The sequence below is a fragment of the Chelon labrosus genome (assembly GCF_963514085.1).
Source record: "Chelon labrosus genome assembly, contig: SCAFFOLD_104, whole genome shotgun sequence".
Classification (NCBI taxonomy): Eukaryota; Metazoa; Chordata; class Actinopteri; order Mugiliformes; family Mugilidae; genus Chelon; species Chelon labrosus.
In genome coordinates this window covers 58,420-79,604 of record NW_028181759.1, presented here as the reverse complement: position 1 = coordinate 79,604, position 21,185 = coordinate 58,420, and the positions used below count along the sequence as shown (strand labels likewise).

General features: G+C 41.0%; 1 protein-coding gene across 1 annotated transcript; it reads right to left on the bottom strand.

Annotated features, from left to right (window-relative positions):
* Positions 1-8,286: 8,286 nt before the first annotated feature.
* LOC311509723 (uncharacterized protein) lies at positions 8,287-20,894 on the bottom strand. Its single transcript, XM_084575147.1, has 6 exons — positions 18,085-20,894; positions 14,619-14,825; positions 12,977-14,040; positions 12,643-12,712; positions 12,164-12,338; positions 8,287-9,938 (listed from the first exon to the last, which is right to left on the bottom strand). Exons 2-6 carry the CDS (start codon positions 14,815-14,817, stop codon positions 9,779-9,781), a joined length of 1,668 nt encoding a protein of 555 aa, XP_084431273.1. The 5' UTR covers positions 14,818-14,825; positions 18,085-20,894; the 3' UTR covers positions 8,287-9,778.
* Between the last annotated feature and the right edge of the window lie 291 nt (positions 20,895-21,185).

Sequence of the window (21,185 nt, the reverse complement as noted above, 5' to 3'; positions counted from 1 at the left end):
GTGGTCGAGAGGGACGGGGCGGGACCACCGAGGAGCCTGAGTGAATTTACATGGTAACTAGTGACAATATGGAACGCACCATATTGTCACTAGTTACCATTGATTTTGTTTGGGTGCATGTGGGAGCATCCTAACCGGTAGCTAAACCGCTCCCACTCGGGCCGCAGGGGCGCGGCAAAAGAGGAATGAGCCGTTCCCGGCTCATTCCTCGGATGCCCGGATCGTGGCTCTCGGACCCAGGGGAAGCCCAAACCTAACTCTAATCCATCTTGACCTGTCCGGCAACATCCACTCAGAACCTAAGTAGGCTAGGTAGGCTTGCCGACCGGGAGCCCGTGGACAAAACGCGTGAGTGTCTAGTCCGTCCTCCCGTATGCGGTAGAGGGGCCCGAGACCTCGGCTTTCCAAGCTACGGCTTTCCAAAATGTTGAGGTCAAGAGGTCACCCCTTGCATAGCACCAAGTATTTTGGGGGCCTATTCGGCCATACAGAGGGATAGAGACTTGGAACCACTTCTGGCTCAAACCTGGCTTCCCACTGATGAATCATGTCCATTTTGGTGACAAAAACCCCCAGGAAGGACCCCAAAATGTGCATTAAAGTCAGGGGGGTCGCCTGCCTTTAATAGATTGCAATTAGAAACAATAGATGTAAATATGGAGGGTAGTTATTTCTTCTCACAACCTGAAGAAACCAAGCAAGGAGGACAGTTAGGGCTCCGTTGCGATCGCGTGACCGAGGGCTTTTACGTGGCCCTTTCCCAGGTCTCTACACCCAACCGTTGCAAAGTTTGTTCCAGAACAGCGCCACCTACGTGGCATTCACATATGTGGTAGAGCACTCTGACAGCTTTCCAAAGATGTCTTTTTTCACCCCTGACTTCTTCCATGCAGGAGATAGAGCACTTCAATGAGTTAAGTTTCCCATCCCCCACTCCACTGCCAGAGACCAAAAAGTACCTCAGGAGCTGTTGACCAGGAGATGATCGGGAGAGGATTTTTTGATCGTCACCAATTGAGCTGATATTCAGATATGTGATAGGTCTTGCACCGATGCACAGTGTGTGAAATTTTTGCGCTTCCTGTTGCTAAACGTGAGCCTAGAAAACAATGATTCCATCTTCCCAATTTGTACATTTTCACATTCAAATTTGTCTCATCTTCACTGCCATGCCATGTCATTTGTTAAAGACCTAGGGGATTTCTGTACAGTGGTCTGTCATCACCAACGAGAGGGCAGTCAGTGACGGGAGTTGGAAATCTTTTTGAGCATGTTTTGTCCCAAATGTCGTCCCAGCTACATCTCTCCCCACTGCCTTTGTAGATGGTGCAGAGTGCTCCGCGAAGCTGCTTTTCTCAGTGTTCTCTGTGCTTGCGTTCCCATGATACAGAACCTTAAAGATGAGGAATTTTGACATTTGGCGCCCTCTAGCCTCCGTATTAAAAACTATTCAAGCTAGGGAGAAGTACACCTGAGACCTCCTTCCTCTGAGCTTTCCGAAGACGTGTGTTTCGTCATCCTACGACCTGGTTGAAATTTGACCTTTGACCTTTTGAAACGGGAAAGGTCATGGAGGAGCTGGGTGAGAGTGCTACCAAACTCACTTAGCCCCACGGCTGTAGTCAATTTTATGGTTGAAATGACATAGCTCGGTGTTTGGGATGTCAAAATCTCGATTGGGCCAATCCCCCACACATATATGGACTTGCATGTAAAAAAGGAACAAAATAAGGTTTTCAGGGCAATCCCTATATATCTATGTATAAACAGCTGAAAATCTGAAATAACGTTTTTTTTCAATAAAATATGGAATCTGGACTTGGAATTTAAAAAATAGACTTATACTGCCACCTAGCGGAAATTTGTGGAACTCGGAATTCAATTCCGGAATTGGGAAAAATTGGCCCAATGCCAACTTCCATTTCTTTAACTATAGATTGAAATCTGATTTGGAATTTTGGAATCAGGACATTTTACATTGACTTTGAATGGGCGGCTCCTAGCCCCAAACCCGTTTCCCTAACCCTAACCCTCGAGGACCTAAAGAAAAAAACTTAAAAGGAAGAAAACTTAAGAGAAAAACTAAAAGGAAAAGCTGAGAAAAGCTAAAGGAAAAAGCTAAAGAAAGCAACATAAAGCCGTAAAGTGCAAAATAAAAAACTTAATACCGAGGTAGGGTAGGAAGGGAGGGTTAGTTGACAGAGGCTGTCGTAGGGAAAGGATGTGGTGGAGAGAGCAGCCAAGGGCCGGGGATAGTCTAGGCCAAGTCGGTCAGACTTCCGCATCACACATCAGCGCGCCTGAGGAAGGCCATGTCAGGCCGAAACGTTGCGCAGAGCTGATGATGGCAAGATGCCAAATTTTTGGAACCCCCGCCGCCTTCGGGTGGCGAACACTTAGGGCCAGGTCAGTTTCAGCCAGAGTGATGGACCGTGCACTTCCCGTCCCCCAAGGGGTGGATGGGCTTTACCCTATCACCTAACCCTTGATTAACTTACCTGCCATCTTTTGTCTTGTGAGGGATGCTGTTTGTATATTCGTCCACCAGATGGTAGCAGAGGATCACAAATTCATTGACATCCTGAAGTGCAGATTAAGGTCTTAATTAAAATTGTTTGGGAAGGCTCCTTCCTTCCTATTTTTGTTCTTTTTCATTTCTTAATTTTTTTTTTTTTTTTTTTTTTTTTTTTTTTTTTTTTTTTGCTTGGTTTCCTCTAATCCAAAATATTTCCATTAACAACAATAGGAACCAATGACTCCTGTGAATTGACGCTAATGGCTGCTTCCTTCTTAAAACCTACTTACCTCTCGGAACTGGCAACCAACCATGGGGAAACTGGGATGGGTGGGGGCCTCGCCTCTTCCCGGACCTGTAAAAGAACATTGTTAGCGCAAGCTGAGGTGACACAGCGTGACACATCAGCTCCACCAGATGCCACTAAAACTTACTTCAAGCTCTTACAGGCTATCCACCATTCTGAAATTGTCAATAGATCTTTGGAAACTAATTCCTTTCCAAAAGGAATGACTAATAAAATCAATAAAATGACATCATTTATTAAACCATCTTCACCCAATCTGAACACCTTGGAGAAAGTTAAATTGAACACTGAAGAATGGGTCAAACACAATTTTGTCATTTTAAGAGACCACTATGATTCGGTCATTTCCTCAAACTTGGAAAACTTACCTCAATTTCAAATGGAAGCCTTTAATAGAGCACTTAAATGGGCTCGAGCTAGATATGCTCGCAAACTTACCTCTTCCTCGATCGAAACCTTGCGCTTAATGATCATGACTCCTTACAAGGGGGAATTTTCTTCTGCAGGTGCCGCTCTCGTCCGGGACAGGGATTTTCCACCCTTACCACCTCCAACACAGGAAATGCCTGAGATGTATCGTCCTGGAGTGGTAGCTCAACCTCTGACCTCTCCTGTGATTGATAGGGACAGATTAGTTAATTCTACTCTTAATTATAAGACTCCTGTAACTACAGTTGCTACCATAGAAATTCGACCTACCTCTCCAAAACCACAGAGGACCCTTAGAACCTTTGATAAGATCGATGGCAAAACGGAGGAAAAACCATCCTCCAGCTGCAAAAAGGTTTCTATGGAATCAGACCGAATTAAGACAGAGGAAATGTTACATTTAAAGGAACCTAAAATCGTTCTCCACCCTTTAGAAGTTTATGAATCGAGCTTACTCAAAAGCCCCAAACAGACTGAGAGAGAGGGGGAATGTAGAACCCCCCACCCTCGGAGTTTGGAAGACTCATCTACTTGTCAGGGTTTTGGAGACGACAAAATAACATCAAGTCTTACACCATCTACTACTAGTGAGGATAATACCACACTAGTAGAATATGGTCTTATGGGTACACAAATGTTAACATGCAATGTAGTGTCACCTACCAATCTTATACAGGAACCCAGAAAACTTGACCGGACGAGGGGGAAATCATCACCACCTGTGGAGGAAACAAAGCCAGTGGTAAAACCTAAATATAACAATGTAGTGGTGGAAATGGCTGATACAATTCTACCTACTACCCCCTCGCAGGGATCCCCAGGGTTTGACCCTCAAATTAATACACAGGCGATTCCTATGAAGAATACAGGTAACATGATCATGAATGACATGAATGAAACGAATGTATCTGTCAATTCTGAGGATGATTTTCTAACGCCTGTTCCTCACTTGGATCCTAGATTAAAAAGAGTAGAACCTAAGAGACATCCTAACACCAATAGGAAAATTAAGGACTGGGAATTGGAAGTGATTAAGCCTGTTTTGATTTTAGGGGACTCTAACCTCTCCCGTATTCCTTCATTTGAGAATGCAGAGATCCAGGTTGATAGTTTTCCGGGGGCTACGATCTACCACATTTTTCAAATTTTAAAGAAGACTCCACCAGTAACAGAGGTGAGGGAGGTCATCCTGTCGGTAGGTTTGAACAACTGCCTTAAAGGCCATCTTCCTAGTACAACTGACAAACAACTAACTCATTTGATGACGGCAGCCAAAAGATCCTTCCCTAATGCTATAATTAGAATACCTGTTATTAACTACTCTGATAGATTGGACGAAGCTCAGCAACATCTACTGACACTACTGAACCAGACGGTTATAAATAGGTACAAATTTCTCAATGAAATTAATAAACTTCGCTTCCGCACAGAACCCAGGGACCCAGTACACTGGACCCCTAATACGGCAAAATTAATTTTTGAACATTGGATGGACCAATTAAACTTATGAGGGGGGATAAGGCATTGTCCCACCCCCTTACCACAAATGTAATGGTTCTTTGTTCCTCTTTCAGGTTAAATTCAGCAGAGCAGGAGATCTTAGAGAAGGGCCTGAACTTCATCCCGATGCCTCGGTCTGTAAATAAAATTCAATTAAGAAAAGATTTGTATGATTACCATCGAAGACTCAAAATTCTTGATCATTTTAATTTTGAACAGGATTTAACTTTTTTGCCATTTAAAAATCCATCTACATGGGAACCAAAATTTAACTTAATATCACCAACGCTTCAAATATTAATTAATAAGGATATCACGGCATATTGTACTTTTAGAGTTCCTCAAAGCAATATTAAAGATAACATCACGACAACTCAACGGCAGGCTTTAACTAGATTAAAGAAAATGGATAATATTATTATTAAACCAGCTGATAAAGGAGGTCAAATTGTATTACAGGATAGAATTGATTATTTATTTGAAGCTAACAGACAATTGGAAAATTCGAAATATTATACTCAACTTACTCAATCAATGCAAATAGATACTCAAAAATTGATACGCTCCATAGTAGATAAATTATATGATCTTAAATTTATTAATTATAAACAGTTAACTTACCTGTATGGTCCAGAAACTCCTCGACCACGCCTCTTCTACCTCTTGCCCAAAATCCATAAGCCTCCGGAAACTTGGACAGTACCTTTTAGAATACCAGCAGGGAGACCTATTGTTAGTGATTGTGGTTCGGAATCCTATAGAATAGCAGAATATATAGATTATTATATTAATCCTCTAGCCCAATTGCATCCTAGCTATATTAAGGATACCTATGACTTTGTGTCTAAATTAAGAACTATGATTGTCCCAAGTGACACTTTATTGTTCTCTATCGATGTTGAGTCTCTGTATACTAATATTGATACAACGAGAGGTCTTGCAGCATTGAAATTAGCTCTTCAGAGATCACCTAGAACGGATAGGCCAGATGAAATACTTCTGGAGCTTTTAGAGATTACATTAACTCGGAATGACTTTGAATTTAATGGTAAATATTTCTTGCAAGTTTGTGGTTGTGCTATGGGTCGAAAATATTCCCCTGCTTATGCTGACATCTATATGGCCGAATGGGAAAGATCAGCTTTTCCAAAATGCAAGCAACTTCCTGTGTTTTATTTGAGATACTTGGATGATATTTTTGGCTTGTGGTCGGGTACGGAGGAGTCCTTCAAACTCTTTTTTTCAACCTTAAACTCCCATCACCCTAATATTAAACTTAAATATAACCTTCAAAAAGAAAAAATTGAATTTTTGGACACGGTAGTTTTCTTCACCCCTTCCTTCGGGAACAAAAAGAAAGGTTTAGCAACGAAGGTATTTTTCAAACCTACTGATAGGCATGCATTGTTGCATAAAAAAAGTTATCATCCCCAACATACCTTTAAAGGCCTTATAAAATCACAACTCATTAGATTCCATAGAATTTGTACTTACCTAGCACTAGAAGTCCCAGAGAGCAGCCATTTGGCTTTTCTACCTATAAAACCCAGAGGGCAGCCATTTGGCTGGAAGGCTTTTAGCTAATATCCTAATCACCTGTGAACCTTCCTTTGGTTATGTAAACGAGGCAATCACTGGGGCACCACAGGAGGGGACATGCTGAGCCACTTCAAGGAAACTTGTGGGGAGGGGAGGGGGAGTGGGCCCAGAGAGCTTATGGGGGACGGGGTAAGCACACAGAGCAGTGTTCACTTCTAACCTGGCAACACCTTGAGACAGAAACTGGTTCATCCCAAAGACAAAACACCTTGACATAAAATGGGGGGGGGGATCAGAGAGGAGCAGGATTGCTGGGGGTTTGGAGGCCAGAGTGTGTGGGGGAGGGAGGCACACCTGAGGGCTGTGAACTCATTTGCTCTGTCCAGGCTGCTAACTGACTGTCTGTCTTTCACCAGTTTCACCAGGTGGCAGCCTGGGCGGAACAAATGAGCTGAATCAAAATGTAATATATGTAGAAGGATGTAGAAGTTATCAGGACCCTACAACACTGGGCTTCCAACATCCCCACCAGACACATAGGAAAAGTAAAAGAACAGAACCACATCAAAAAAGCACTCAAAATCTGTGGTTATCCCAACTGGGCCTTCATGATATTTACACATATTTACAAATAATAATAAAAAAAATGCATTATCAGGATACAGTGTTAGAGAGTGTAAGTGAGTGAGACTTAGACTTAGAACTTAGACTTAAAACTTTATTGATCCCTTTGGGGTGACTCCCTCAGGGAAATTTGAGTTTTCCGCAGCAGCAAGCACACAGAGCAGTTTGCAGACAAACAACAGCAGTGGTTTGCAAATAGTCATAGAAAAAGTGATTGAATAATAAAATGGTGAACATTAAATAATGAACGGTGAACTTCCTTTGAGTGGGATTAAAATTAGCTGTAGTAAAACTCTAGTAGGGAAAAATAAACAGTAAGTAACAGTAAGCTCGGGTGGGGACTGACCGGACAGAGACAGCGAAAGATGGCACAGTGTGGTGTGAAGAACAGGTGGGGACAAGTCTCCATTTCACCCCTCCATCTCCATACGACGCAGATGGAGAGCCAACGGCTAAGGCCAGGAGGTCCATCTTGAGTCGTCTTCAGAGCTTCCTGTGTTTTATCACTCTGGAAATGCTTGGTTCCATTCGAGACTGTACTGTTGAACACACACAGCAAACGGAGCATGTGGACTGGTTCATGGCCCTCCTTGAACTAATGGCATTTATTGCTATTGTCATCTTGCGGGGGCTGACCAAGGTTCCATCACTGCGTGACTGCTGGTCAGTAAACCTGGGAAACCCCCAGATCATTGCAACTATGTCCCGAAATCGCTTCCAAGACATCATGCGACACCTATGCTTTGATGACAAGGACACCCGCAGTGAGCAAGCAAAGACAGATAAGTTTGCTGCAATCTCCGGTGTGTGGGGATCGTTTGTCGCTGATGGAACCATTCCTAGACAAGGGCAGAAATGTTACCACGGACAATTTCTTTACATCGCTGTCACTTGCACAACGACTGCTTAGCCGGAAAACCACCATTATCGGCACAGTCAACAGGATTCGGCGAGAAATTCCACAATCAACAAGACAGAGGGACCGCGATGAATTCACCACTCAGGTATTTTCAACCACTGGTGCCACGCTGACGGTGTATGTGCCCAAACGGAAGAAGACAGTCTACATTCTCAGCAGCATGCACAGCAAGGTTCAGACTGAGAATACCACCAAAAGGAAGCCAAACACTGTCACCCTTTACAACACCACAAAGTGCGGCGTTGATGTGATGGACCAGATGGTGCGGTACACTGTCCGCACAGGAACTGGCCAGTCGCTGTGTTCTATAAAATGATTGATATGGCAGCACTGAATCTATATGTGCTCTATCAAGCATGCACCAGGAGGCATGCAGAAAGGAGATGGCTTGGCAGTGCCAGCATTGTGCGTGATTATTGAAATGTACTCACCTCACTCACTGTTACTTACACTGTAAAATATTTTGCTGTAAATTTACAGTAATTTACTGGCAGCACGATGCCAGTAAAATGCTGTAATATATTTCACAGTATGTTTACTGTGATTACATTTACAGTACTATTTGTATTACTGTAAATTAAATCACAGTACACAACTGTGACAATTCAAATTACTGTAAACCTAGTCACAGTACATAACTGTGAATATTGAATTTACTGTAAATCTAATCACAGTACACAGCTGTGAAAATTTAATTTACTGTAAATCTAATCACAGTACACAACTGTGAATCTTTAATTTACTGTAAATCTAATCACAGTACACAGCTGTGAAAATTTAAATTACTGTAAACTCAAAATTTGTATGTTACTGTAATTTTACAGTTTAATTTTCTTTACTGTGAATCTAATCACACTACACAACTGTGAATATTTAATTTACTGTAAATCTAATCACAGTACACAGCTGTGAAAATTTAATTTACTGTAAGTCTAATCACAGTACACAGCTGTGAAAATTTAAATTACTGTAAACTCAAAATATGTATGTTACTGTAATTTTACAGTTTAATTTTCTTTACTGTAATACAAATCAGTGTTTGTCTTCATTGCTATGAACCCAATTACAGTACATAGTTGTAATCAATGATATTATTGGCATCTTAAAATATCTCACTGTGCTCTAGAAAATTCCTGTAACATATTACACAACAGCTCTTAACAGTAAAATGCCATTTATTTCTTCAGGAAAGCAATAACACAGAGTATTGTAACAACCCTTTAAAGTGCAGACTTTAAGAACCACTTAAAAATCTATAAAATGTCCTCTGATGGCCAATGGGCCTAAAAACTTTGTTTCCCATGTGGCTTTTAACAATAAACATTAAACATCAATTAACATTGTGGGGTGAGGTACTGTTAAGTACACAGTATAACCACCATACACCATCATTGTAAACACTGTACAAAATGTTAGCTCAGTTTAGCTATGATTAGACCAGTCTGTGCTATGAAGGTACAAACACAACTCCTCTTACAAAACAAATCACTAAATTAACTTAACTTACATTTTTAAACATTCTGTTTTTCAAGTAAGTTGAACAAATATTGAGGTGCTTACATTGGCAGTTGCAATTTTACCTAAAAGGAGGAGGTGGCACAGCTACAATGCAAATAAGTTTTCTTTTGAATCAAACACAACATTTTATAGAAGGGGTAGTCTCCCTTCCTTTCCTGAGTTTTCACTCTTTTCCCTAAAAGGTGTCTATTTTAATAATTTTGTATCATAGCTATCAGCTGTGCAGCATCCTTCTAAAACGTTTGCTATAACTTTTCTGGAGCGGCATGAAGGAATAAGAATAAAGAATGAAAAAAGGTATATGCCAGAACATATACTATGAAGACCTCAAATACTAGGCTGTCAACAAATCCTAGAAAGTCAACCCCTCTTTTCTCATTTTGCAAAGCCTGCAAAGAGAGAATTTCACCTAAGTTGTGACACATCCTTAATAGTTTTGCAAATCAAATTCTACAATTTCCCTAATCAAAGTGGCCACGCGGCGATTCAGACCTGTGCTCTTTCTTTGCACCTTCTTGCCGGATTTCCTGCTGACCTGTGTCTTGGACGTACACTTCGAGCCTTCAGGGTTAATCCTCAGGAAAAACCTGCAAGCAGAAGAAATAGTCTGTTAGTGCTTTTGTATGGAATGAATTTACTATCATAATGCAAGAGCATTTTACATTGATTCGAGAGCAGAATTTATCGATTTCATTCTCAGATTTTGTGATATTATCTCTCAAAACTCTGCTCTCGCTCTCAAAACTCTGCCCTCGCTCTCAAATTTGCTCTGCGCGTGCTCAAACTGTGTCCACGCACTCGGGTACGATGCTGCTCGCGCAGATTTCCTGCGCTCGCTCTCGGATCATTTGCGCTCACGGATTTCTGCTCTGCTCTCGGATTTTTGGTGTATCAACGCTGTCAACCAATAGAAGGCCGGCTGGTAGTGACCAATCAGATGATCCCTGTTTGTATACGGGTGCGTTGGCTGTTTTTCGAGGAGCGTCGCATACGGGCGGACACTCTTTCAACAGGTTTTATCCACTCCCTACCCCCGGGGCAGTAATAAATGTGATTTCTTTTATTTGTTGGACCACTGTTCGAATAAAATATCATTCAACACATACAAGAGCGTCCGAGCTTCTCATTAAAATGGCTATATTGTATAATAACACCCGCATCGAACTGTTCTTTGCGGTGTGCTGGTGCAGAAAACAATGTCACCATCCTGAAGCTAGCGGGACGGGCGAAATGGATCAGCGGCAAAGCCTAAATGCTGCTCAGCCAAGTTATTTTTAGATTAATTTTAATGTCACGCGCTCGTGGTAACGTTCGTGAACGCTTTAAAATCATGGTAAAAATGTTTACGATGAGGCAATTTTATGGCCTGCTAGCATTAGGAAGAAAGATAATAAATGTCCCAATATTTGTTGCACATCTAGAATATAGCTCATTAGCTAGGTCTGGACCAGAGACCAAGAGCAGCTCACTGCCTCATCGTAAACATTTTTACCTTGGTTTTAAAGCGTTCACGAAAGTTACCACAAGCGCGTGACATTAAAAAGAGTCTAAAAATAACTTGCCTGAGCACTTTGGCGTTGCCGCTGATCCATTTCGCCCATCCCGCTAGCGATGTCTGTATACGTCTGTATTAGCTTAAGTCAAGTGTAATGTCTTGTTTGTGTTTTAGTATGTATGTACAGAGATTTGTGGTGTAATATGGAACGTTTGTCCTGTCTTTATACATATTCTTTTTGTAACTTTTGCCGCCAGTCTTGGCCAGGACTCCCTGGGAGAAGAGTTACTGTAACTTTTCCTGGTTAAATAAAGGTTAGCTTCAGGATGGTGACATTGTTTTCTGCACCAGCACACCGCAAAGAACAGTGTTCGATGCGGCTATTATTATACAATATAGCCATTTTAATGAGAAGCTCGGACGCTCTTGTATGTGTTGAATGATATTTTATTCGAACAGTGGTCCAACAAATAAAAGAAATCACATTTATTACTGCCCCGGGGGTAGGGAGTGGATAAAACCTGTTGAAAGAGTGTCCGCCCGTATGCGACGCTCCTCGAAAAACAGCCAACGCACCCGTATACAAACAGGGATCATCTGATTGGTCACTACCAGCCGGCCTTCTATTGGTTGACAGCGTTGATACGCCAAAAATCCGCGAGCAGAGCAGAAATCCCTGAGCGCAAATGATCCGAGAGCGAGCGCAGGAAATCTGCGCGAGCAGCATCGTACCCGAGTGCGTGGACACAGTTTGAGCACACGCAGAGCAAATTTGAGAGCGAGGGCAGAGTTTTGAGAGATAATATCACAAAATCTGAAAATGAAATTGATAAATTCTGCTCTCGAATCAATTTAAAATGCTCTTGCATTATGATAGTAAATTCATTCCATACTTTTGCTCCATCAATGATATTCTCAGCCACAGCAAATACAAAATAGATCCTAGTAACAGTGACGATAATCATGACATCTATTAACCACTACACACATGGACAATATAAATAATAACTATAATGTGTCATTAAAAAAAAATAGAGGCTTTGGTAAACGACAAAATAGATTGTCTGTGCTGAAACATTTAAAGGAGTAGTTTACCCCCAAATGTTTTTTTTTTCTTCCAATAGAGTATGCACATGCTTAAAGTGAATGGCAAATCGAGTGGATTAGAATACATTTACCACCATCGATTCCGGATGGGGAAGCGAGTGCACTGATCTCAAGTAATCATGGCACAAGTAATCAATAGGAAAAAAAGGAATTTGGGGGTGAACCACTCCTGCGATCTAACATGTCATAAGAGGCAAATGATGTGCTAACCTCTGAAAGAACTCCAAAGTACTGGCTGCCTCTTCCTGGTACTCTATGTTGAAGACATAGTAGCAGGCCATTAGGACAGCTGCTGCTGAGGAGAAGTCAGGAAGGTCCTCTGGCTGAATGAGGACATCTCCTTCCATAGCCAGCATCCATTTCTGAGCCTCCAGAACAGAGTCACCTGTAACACACACAGCAGGTAGAACAATTATTGTTATAGTGCATATGAAAAAGTGGACAAACAATTATTTCTATAATTAAAATACATGTGTAAATCATGTTATGGTACATCCAGGCCTTGACTTGACCCATGTACATGTAATCTCCTTCCAAATGGACCAATCCTAGAGTTGTATCAGATTCCTCAATGAGATTACCATGTGTTCAGTTGTGTGAATCTATTACATAAAATGAGGATGTTTTCATTTGATCACACTGACACGTGTCCTTCCACCTCCCATAGGCAGAGAGAATATTACACTTACCAAGAGCCAGCAACCTTGGTGTGCTTGGGAGTGAGAGACTGGCTTCTGCATCTGCTGAGGTGGTTGTCACCTAAATAACACAAAAGATCAGACAGAAAGACAGAATATTATAATATTTCAAATCATAATGTTTTTAGTCAATGCCTTTCTCATCAGTTATTCAATAAAACTTTGTCTTGTATTGACCTGAACAGTAAATGGTGTGGAAACGATGTGGACAACAGCGTACTATTTGATTACATTAGAGGAGAGTACAAAATATCTATATCCCTAAGCACAATAAATATTCAGTTGAAAAATATGTTCACAGCATCCATGTTCACAAAGTACTTACATCAGCCAGAAGAAAGAGTGAATCCTCTTTTTCTTTGAAGTAGGCCATAGTGACAAGTAGAGATGCAACACCATGGTTGATGTTGCCCACCTCGCTGATGTCTTTCAGGACTGTCTTGACCTCCTTTGTCCACCTTGTAAGTTGACTTTGAAAGAAATGTATCAGCTTCTTTCCTTTGCTGTTCAGGGAATCCTGGAGTCTGGTGTCAACATCGATTCCTGTCAATGTGCTGAAGTGAGCACACATGAATCTTGAAAAGAACAGAAATGGCCACTGTTCCTTGAGTTCCACAACGCTGGGTGGAGGGTTTCTATTGATGGCATAGCGCTGGGTGGTGTATGTCATCTTCATCAGCTCATCCACTCGGCCACGTTCTGCTGCCCGGGGACCCTCTATTGAGAAAAGGCTCACCATCTCCTCTCTCTTTGCTTCTGCAGATGCTGGTGTCTCACCTTCAGGGAGGTCAAGTGGCTGCCAGTTGATGCATCCGTAGCTATCTGTTTTCGCACATTTAGATGCAGTGGGCTGGGTGCTGGATGTTTCAGGCTGGCTGTCATCCATGTCTGCTGAAAGACGTCTAGGTTTCCTAACTCTAACCAGTGTGTTGTCACGATTGACGTAGTCAGCTCTGGTCTTTATCTGAGACTCCAAAGTGGAATAACCATTTCCAATAACTTCTCCCTCAAACATCTCAGCAAAGCTTGTCGGGTACTTTTCACAGATTCTTTGGGCTATTGCTGAACATTGGCTTAGTTTTGGGTTCAAGCACACCTCCCGGATTGAATCCACAATGATTCTTACCATTGCTAATCTATCTTCCTTTTTGGGTTTCTGCCCCTGCGCAAGAGACTGTCTTAAACTTGATGGCATCTTCTCCCATGGGACTTGATAGGATGAGACCCATCCAGTGATCTGTATTGGCACGTGGACTGGAGTTGTGCTTGAAGTTGGAGAGTTGGAGGTGCTAACATGGTTGCTTGGAGAGTTGGCGATTCCATCAGAGTTGTTTGTGGAGTTGGAGGTGATAATGGAGTTGCTTGGCTGGCTTGTAGTCTGGTCTTGCCCTGCATATTAAGAAATAGCAAAGTTTATATAATTTGTTATTGTTTCTTTCAAACAGTGGATTAAATCAACATATCATGATCAACAGTAATGCTAGTGAAATATGTAAACCTTTCTATCACAATGGTATTTTCAAGAATCCTCTTAGAGCTGGCCAGGTTATTAAAAAAAAGTTAACAACACTCTTAAACTAGACATATCGATTTATGGCTGTGTGTTGCTATAAAAGAACCCTGGGCAAGTTATTCTGACATAAGAAATTGCCTTTTACTGAACTGAATATTACATATTTTTATTCAGTATATTTTATCCTACATTTTAAACTCTATTCGTTAAAGATTCACCTACACTGCATAAATTAATATTCTGAAGAGGACAGCCTAAAAAGGACAGCTGGTTGCTGAGTTCCTTTTACAAGCACAGGTGACAAGATTCTACCAAATAATTGCAAGCCCTGAGAGTTACTGAGGCCTTGTATTGGAATGTGTACAGCTACTAAATTAAACAGGCCTTTGCTATGTTGAATGAAAAGAATCATTACTGTGACCCACACTCATCATGCAATGACTGCAAGACTCACCACTATTCTTTAAGTAGTGTACCAGTCTTTTAGCAGCTATAAGTGGAATAGCTTCTATGACGTCTTCCACTGCAACAAACTGCAGATCATTGTCGCTCCGCACACCAATGGCATCCAAGTGGTCGAACAGTTTCTGAAATTCACTTTCCTGAAGTGTGGGGAGGGCCTTCCTGATGACATCATGGAACGGCTGCTCCATCTCTCCATCTTAATTAGAATAAACAGAGTGATGGAAAGAAACAAGATTAACATCAAATCTCTTATACAATGGCAATGGGTAGTAGTCAGCCAGGCTCTCCAACTTGACACACATGTAAGAAACATCTGAGTCAAGCAGGCAGTGTACACCAAGATCCATCAAAGGTACTGAGGGATGTTTTTCTATCACAAAATACACCTGGGATGAGTTGAGCAAAATCAGTAAAATCTTTCCAAAGGCGTATCCCTTGTCATTGTGGTCCACAACCACAATCATGGATTTGTGGTATTTGGTACCCTTGTACGTGATAACTGGTGTCACTACAGATCCTTCATTAAGGCCTCTCATCCTAACAGCTTCTTGTATGCCAGGATTATACAACTGACCATCAAATTCATCAGCATGCTGTATTTGCACAGTTGGTGGGAAAAGGCTGCCAGCCTGAAGATAGGCTTGTAGGAGTTGATGTCTCTCAGCCAGGGTGCTATTAAGGTTTTTGAAATTGTGAAGCTTTCTTGCGCACTGTTTAAAAAATGAGTGCTTACTTTCAAACCGAAGAGTCCAAAGTCTAATGAGTGGACCAAAATGTAGTATGAGTCCAGGGTAGTGAAGCAAGTAATGGTGTTTTGGTTTCAGAGGTTTATCTGGAAAGAGGGTAGCTCTTGAATGAATATAGTGTTCCAGTAGTACTTTAAGGTATGCTACTTGGTTGGCATGGATTTTAGGTGCAGTTATCATTGCCACTATCTCTCGTAGCTGTAAGCACAACTGCCATACCTCATCTTCCAGAGGATTCTTTATCCTGTCACCAACAAGCAGTGGGAGTAAACGGAGAAAACACCAGTTTTGAGATGCATTTCCCCCCAGCTTTTCACTGTCTGCACGTACTTCACATGGTCTACTGGTGGAATCATTGTGTACATACTTAAAAGTAGAAATTATCCTATTCAACTGAGTGTACGTAAAATGCTTCCCTACAGTGACAAGCCGTTTAATGTAAAGAGCCAGATCTGTTGAAACAACCCCTTCAAATAAGTCATGGCCTAAGCATGGAGGGAGCCCTGGGTCACATACATGAAAGTATTTCAGGCTGTTAAACAAAGAGTCAAATTTAACACCATCAACATCAGCTAAGCCCTGGTTCATTGCAAGCAAATCCACAGAGTCCTTGTGACTCTGCTTTGTGCGTGAAGGACCTAATTCCGTGGGAGACTGTGTAAAAGTGTCTCTATCTATAACACAATAGCGACAGAAATGTTTACTTCTGCTAAAATTTTCTGTGAAGCCACCAATGGTGTGTGATCCAAGGTTATCTCCACAAAATGCGATCACTGCCCCTTGCACTATCTGACCATTATCCAGCTCAATTCCAGAATCCTCAAGGTCCTTCAAATCTCTCACAAGACAGGCAAACACTTTATCTTGCCCAAAAAACTTAAAATCCTCCTCCCTGCAAAGCATCACAAGCTGTATAGGATCTATAGAGGACCTGTTGTGAGCAGAGATTTCAGACAGTGTCATGTAAACTGCAAGTTGTTTGTGCTTTTTTCGCCCTGAAGCAAGAGGGTTGGCCACTTCAAATGCATCTTGGAACAAAATAATGGAAACTGAGGAAGCACACAGCTTAAAGATGACCTTTTCTTTCATATTTCTGCCATCCCTTACATCTTCGAGCAAAAGTGGATCATCTGATCTTTGTGTCTGAGCTTCAGTAACCTGTTCTTTAACAGACTGGTGATTCAATAGGGCTTTTAACGTCTCCTTTACTGGAACATATTGCAAAAAGCAATCCTTTCCATTCAAGTCTGAACCAAGGTAAACCTTTGTGGGTGCTACATAGTTAAAATTTCTCTTGAAATATGTCTTCCTGGTTTGATCAGATTTAAACATTCCCTCATTATACAGCCGCATGAGGTTATTCTTATTTAGCCCAGTCATGATGTTATCAATTTGACTTTCTGACATATTCTGCTTTGTTAATTCATCCCTCAATTTGGAAAATACCATGTCCATACTGCTGTCATGGACAACTTGGAAATCCTCAATTAAACTTTGAATAGTGCTGGCTGGAAGCAGCATTTTGGCTTGCATCCTCAAGTAGAATAGTGCCAGGTTCGTGAGAAATGTGTCAGGATTTGCACCAAGTTGTACATTATCATAGCTATCATCATGGGCGTCAGTGTCAGGCCTACTTGAATCATCACTGACAGGATTCTCAGGCAATAACACATCATTTTCCATTTGGACTGGCTTATCAGATGAATCTCTGTGTTTCCTGCAGATGTGGGATGTGAAAGATGACGTCACATCAAAGTATTTTTTACAGTTGGGAAAGGGGCAGCCAACCTTTTTCCCATTTCTTATGTGCATTTTTAAATGTTCACAAAAGCTTTGTTGACTGGTACATGTATGCGTGCATCCCTCAACCTGACAGGTCCTCACACTGGCTTGAGCAGGTCTATGGATAGTTTCCTTTGGCTGTGTATGCTTCCGACGCATGTGAGATTTAAGTGCCAATAATGTCTGAAAACTGCAAGGGCAACTAGGCAGACCACAATAGAACCTGGAATTAGCCAGGTGTCTATGCATCTTAACATGTTGATAAAATGTGGTAAGAGTCGCTGTGGATAAATGACACTGCTTGCAGACAAAATGGTTGACCATTTTGATTACCTGCCTTGCCAACAGACAACTAAACAACAACTAGACTAACCACCATAAAATGCAAGATTCAGGTTAAAATGCTGCTAGGCCTACCAGTTTTGCAATGTAATTGCATAGTGTGCTTATATAAGCACAATCATTGCAGAGAAAAAAAGGTTAAATTAAATGGATGAGAGTTAATATGAGCAGTCAGTTATGTCCTCCAGACTATGGTCAAATCTGTCTTTTTCAAATTTGCCCTTTCCCTGGATTATAAAATACAATGATGAACATTAAGTAAAGCATATATAGACAACAAAATAAAAGATGAATTAATACTGCAGCCAAATACAGTATATGCAGTTTGCTCCCCTAACTACAGCACACACTGACCAAATAAAAATACTAAATTAGAGTTAAACTGCTGCTAGGCCTACCAGTTGTAATGTAATTGCCTGCTGTGCTTATATACTGTAAGCACCATCATTTTAGAAAACAAAGTTATCTTTAATGGATGAGAGTTAATATTAATTAACAGATGAGCAGTCAGTTTTAAAAAGGAGAAAGTTGATATTTAACTTGAGTTTAGCAGCTTTTTAGCAAGTTTACATTCATTTGACTTACCAAAGTAAGCTGCAGCCTTTGTGAGAATTCCAGACTATGGTCAAATCCGTCTTTTTCAAATCCGCCTTTTCCCTGAATTATGAAAGACAATAAACGAACATTAAATGATATATAGACAACAAAAGAGAAGCTTAATTAATACTACAGCAAAATATAAGCAGTTTGCTTAACTAACTACAGTACACACTGAGCTGCATGTGTTTCTCCTGTCATGAAGGAACCAAAATGGAGCTGAATTAATCAAACATATCTGAGCTATAGCCTACTAAAGAAATTGCAAATGAAAGACTAGCACAGTTACAGTATAGCCAGTAAAATGATACACAAGATTTAAATGATGTTCGTTTTGAAAGAGGAGTTCTAACAACTTTTATTTACAGGTAGCATGCTCTAGCTATATGACTTTCTTTCTCTCATTTATCTAAACATACCAAACATCATGCAAATCTAGCTTGTTATATTTGCAAATGTTGACTTCTCTGAATGAGACTAATCTATAGATGAAAGAATAAACTCACTTGTTTTCATGTATTGCCTCTGCAGCCTCTCTCTGGGCATTCAGTGCTGTAGCTCAGAGAAGGAACAATATGTCCTGTTACGCTGTTTTCCCTCCAAAACACTGTCTTCTTCCCACAATCCACTGTCGTCTTCCCACAATGCACCTCAGTCTACAGTAACTTACACTATACTAGTGTGATTTTAATGTATGTTACTGTAGAAACATTTATTTCTTTTTTCTTAAGACTTTTATCATTTTTTAAGCACAGAAATATTGTGGCAATTTTTAACACACCACATATTTGTATTTAATGATGTATATTTAATTAAAGTGCATCTTTGTAATTACATTTAGAGCACATGGGTGCCTCATTGGACATGTAAACAGTGGGCTGATGCAAAAAAATAAGCAGAGAGGACCACAAGGATAGTTATCTTTTAACTTCATTGTGCTAATTTCAACATATTTTGTGACAGTATGCTCTGGAACTATACTGTAGCATCCTGCTAGTTTATTATTCAGTGGGGGTGAATCCCACTCCCACCTATATGCCCGTGGGCACAAGTCCTAATACTATTGATTTGCTTTTTATTTGTGTTGTGTGGTTTTATGGTTTTAATGTTATTGAGATTATGCAAAATTCTGCTTGATTGTCAACAATACCAAATACAAAATGACAAAGTAGTGATTTACTGATGAGGAATCTAGTACCCTCTTGCTGTCTGCTTCAAATCACACACACCATCAGTTATGAGCTGTTCTACAGAACTGGCCAAGAACTATAGGCCTATAGGACTTTTTCTATTTGCTCATCAACAAGGACAGGATTCAGTCATCTCATCTGTCGTCCCACCATTACCACTATCAAGGCTGAACATTGATCTACGCTACCTGCAACAATTGAGGAGAGTGACTCGCGGAGCGGATGATGTAAGGTGAGTTTAATCGTCTCTAATAAAAAATGTTTTTCCATTAACAGTAGATGCGGTAATGTAATAACTGTGGATTGTGTTTTTTGATAGTCTGGTAATGCTGAATTCAAGGCCGAACTTGAGCTAGCAAATTAGCTTGTGCGAGCTAGCTTAGGTTCAGTCAATACATCGTCATTGTATTACCCTGAAGGTTTAATTTTATAAATAGCTTTGTTTTTTCCCATATACGGCAAATGAGTTGTCAGTCTCCAGTCAAATGACATCAACTTGCCACTACAGTTCAGGGCTACAGTTCGGTGCTCAGTCCTCCAGCCGAGCCACTATAGTTATTTTCCACCGTTTCTTCCTCTCCCTGACACTTTTTCCGCACTACTAGTCCTAGACCTTAATTGACGTGGAAACCGCCCAATAAGTTAATAAAATATTTATTCTTTGGCTGAGACAACTGTGTTCAAACTGCCACACCTCGGTCATTTTTCACAGTACAGATAAAATGTAAGCATGTACGTGTTCAGTAACAACTTCTGTTAGTTTAGCTGTAATTTGCACTTGTTCCAGGCCTCCTTTATAGCCACTCTCAGGCAAAATGCAGCTGCATCTTGGCCTCTGTGGTGACTGCAGGTCAGCGCTCTGTCACAGCCAGCTAATGACACTACAGTAGAGTAATTCCTGCAGCTCTGCTTTTTTTTTTTTAAATGAATACATTAATAAATTGGTTTAATTTTTCATACATGTAATTTACATTTGTTTTTTCTGTTCACAGAAGACATCAGGGATGTCCAGTTCATGAAGTGGAATTGTAAGTTTTAATTAGATTGGGGAAAAAAAAGTCACGTGTCACATTTGTGAAAATGTCTTCTAACTTCCTCATAATTTTAGATGTTTTACAATGATTGGCAAACCCCTGCAATTCGTGCCTCAGAGTGATTTGGCCTTTTCCCCCTTTGAATGTCTTAAAAAGAGAATGCAGAATTGAAATAATGGTAAGTAAATGCATTTGAACTCTTTTTATTTTGGAAAGTGTTTCACAATCTGGTGTCCATTTGTCTTTGTGTCACTCCTAGGCTGCAGGGTGACCCAAAATGTGACCCAAAATGCCATAAAAGTGACCTGGCGCCGGTGTGAACTTTAACCCCGTTTTTGAGGCACTTCTGGGAGGGCTACAGTCATGAAATTTGCATCATTTGTACCTGGTGAGTCAAAGTTTCAGAATCTGGTGTCTGTTTGTCTCTGTGTCACTCCTAGGCTACAGGGCGACCCAAAATGCCATAAAAGTGACCTGGCGCCGGTGTGAACTTTGACCCCGTTTTTGAGGCACTTCTGGGAGGGCTACTGTCATCAAAATTGCATCATGTGTACATGGTGAGTTAAAGTTTCATAATCTGGTGTCCGTTTGTCTCTGTGTCACTCCTAGGCTGCAGGGAGACCCAAAATGTGACCCAAAATGTGACCCAAAATGCCATAAAAGTGACCTGGCGCCGGTGTGAACTTTGACCCCGATTTTGAGGCACTTCTGGGAGGGCTACTGTCATCAAATTTGCATCATGTGTACCTGGTGAGTCAAAGTTTCACAATCTGGTGTCCGTTTGTCTCTGTGTCACTCCTAGGCTGCAGGGCGACCCAAAATGCCATATAAGTGACCTGGCGCCGGTGTGAACTTTGACCTCGAT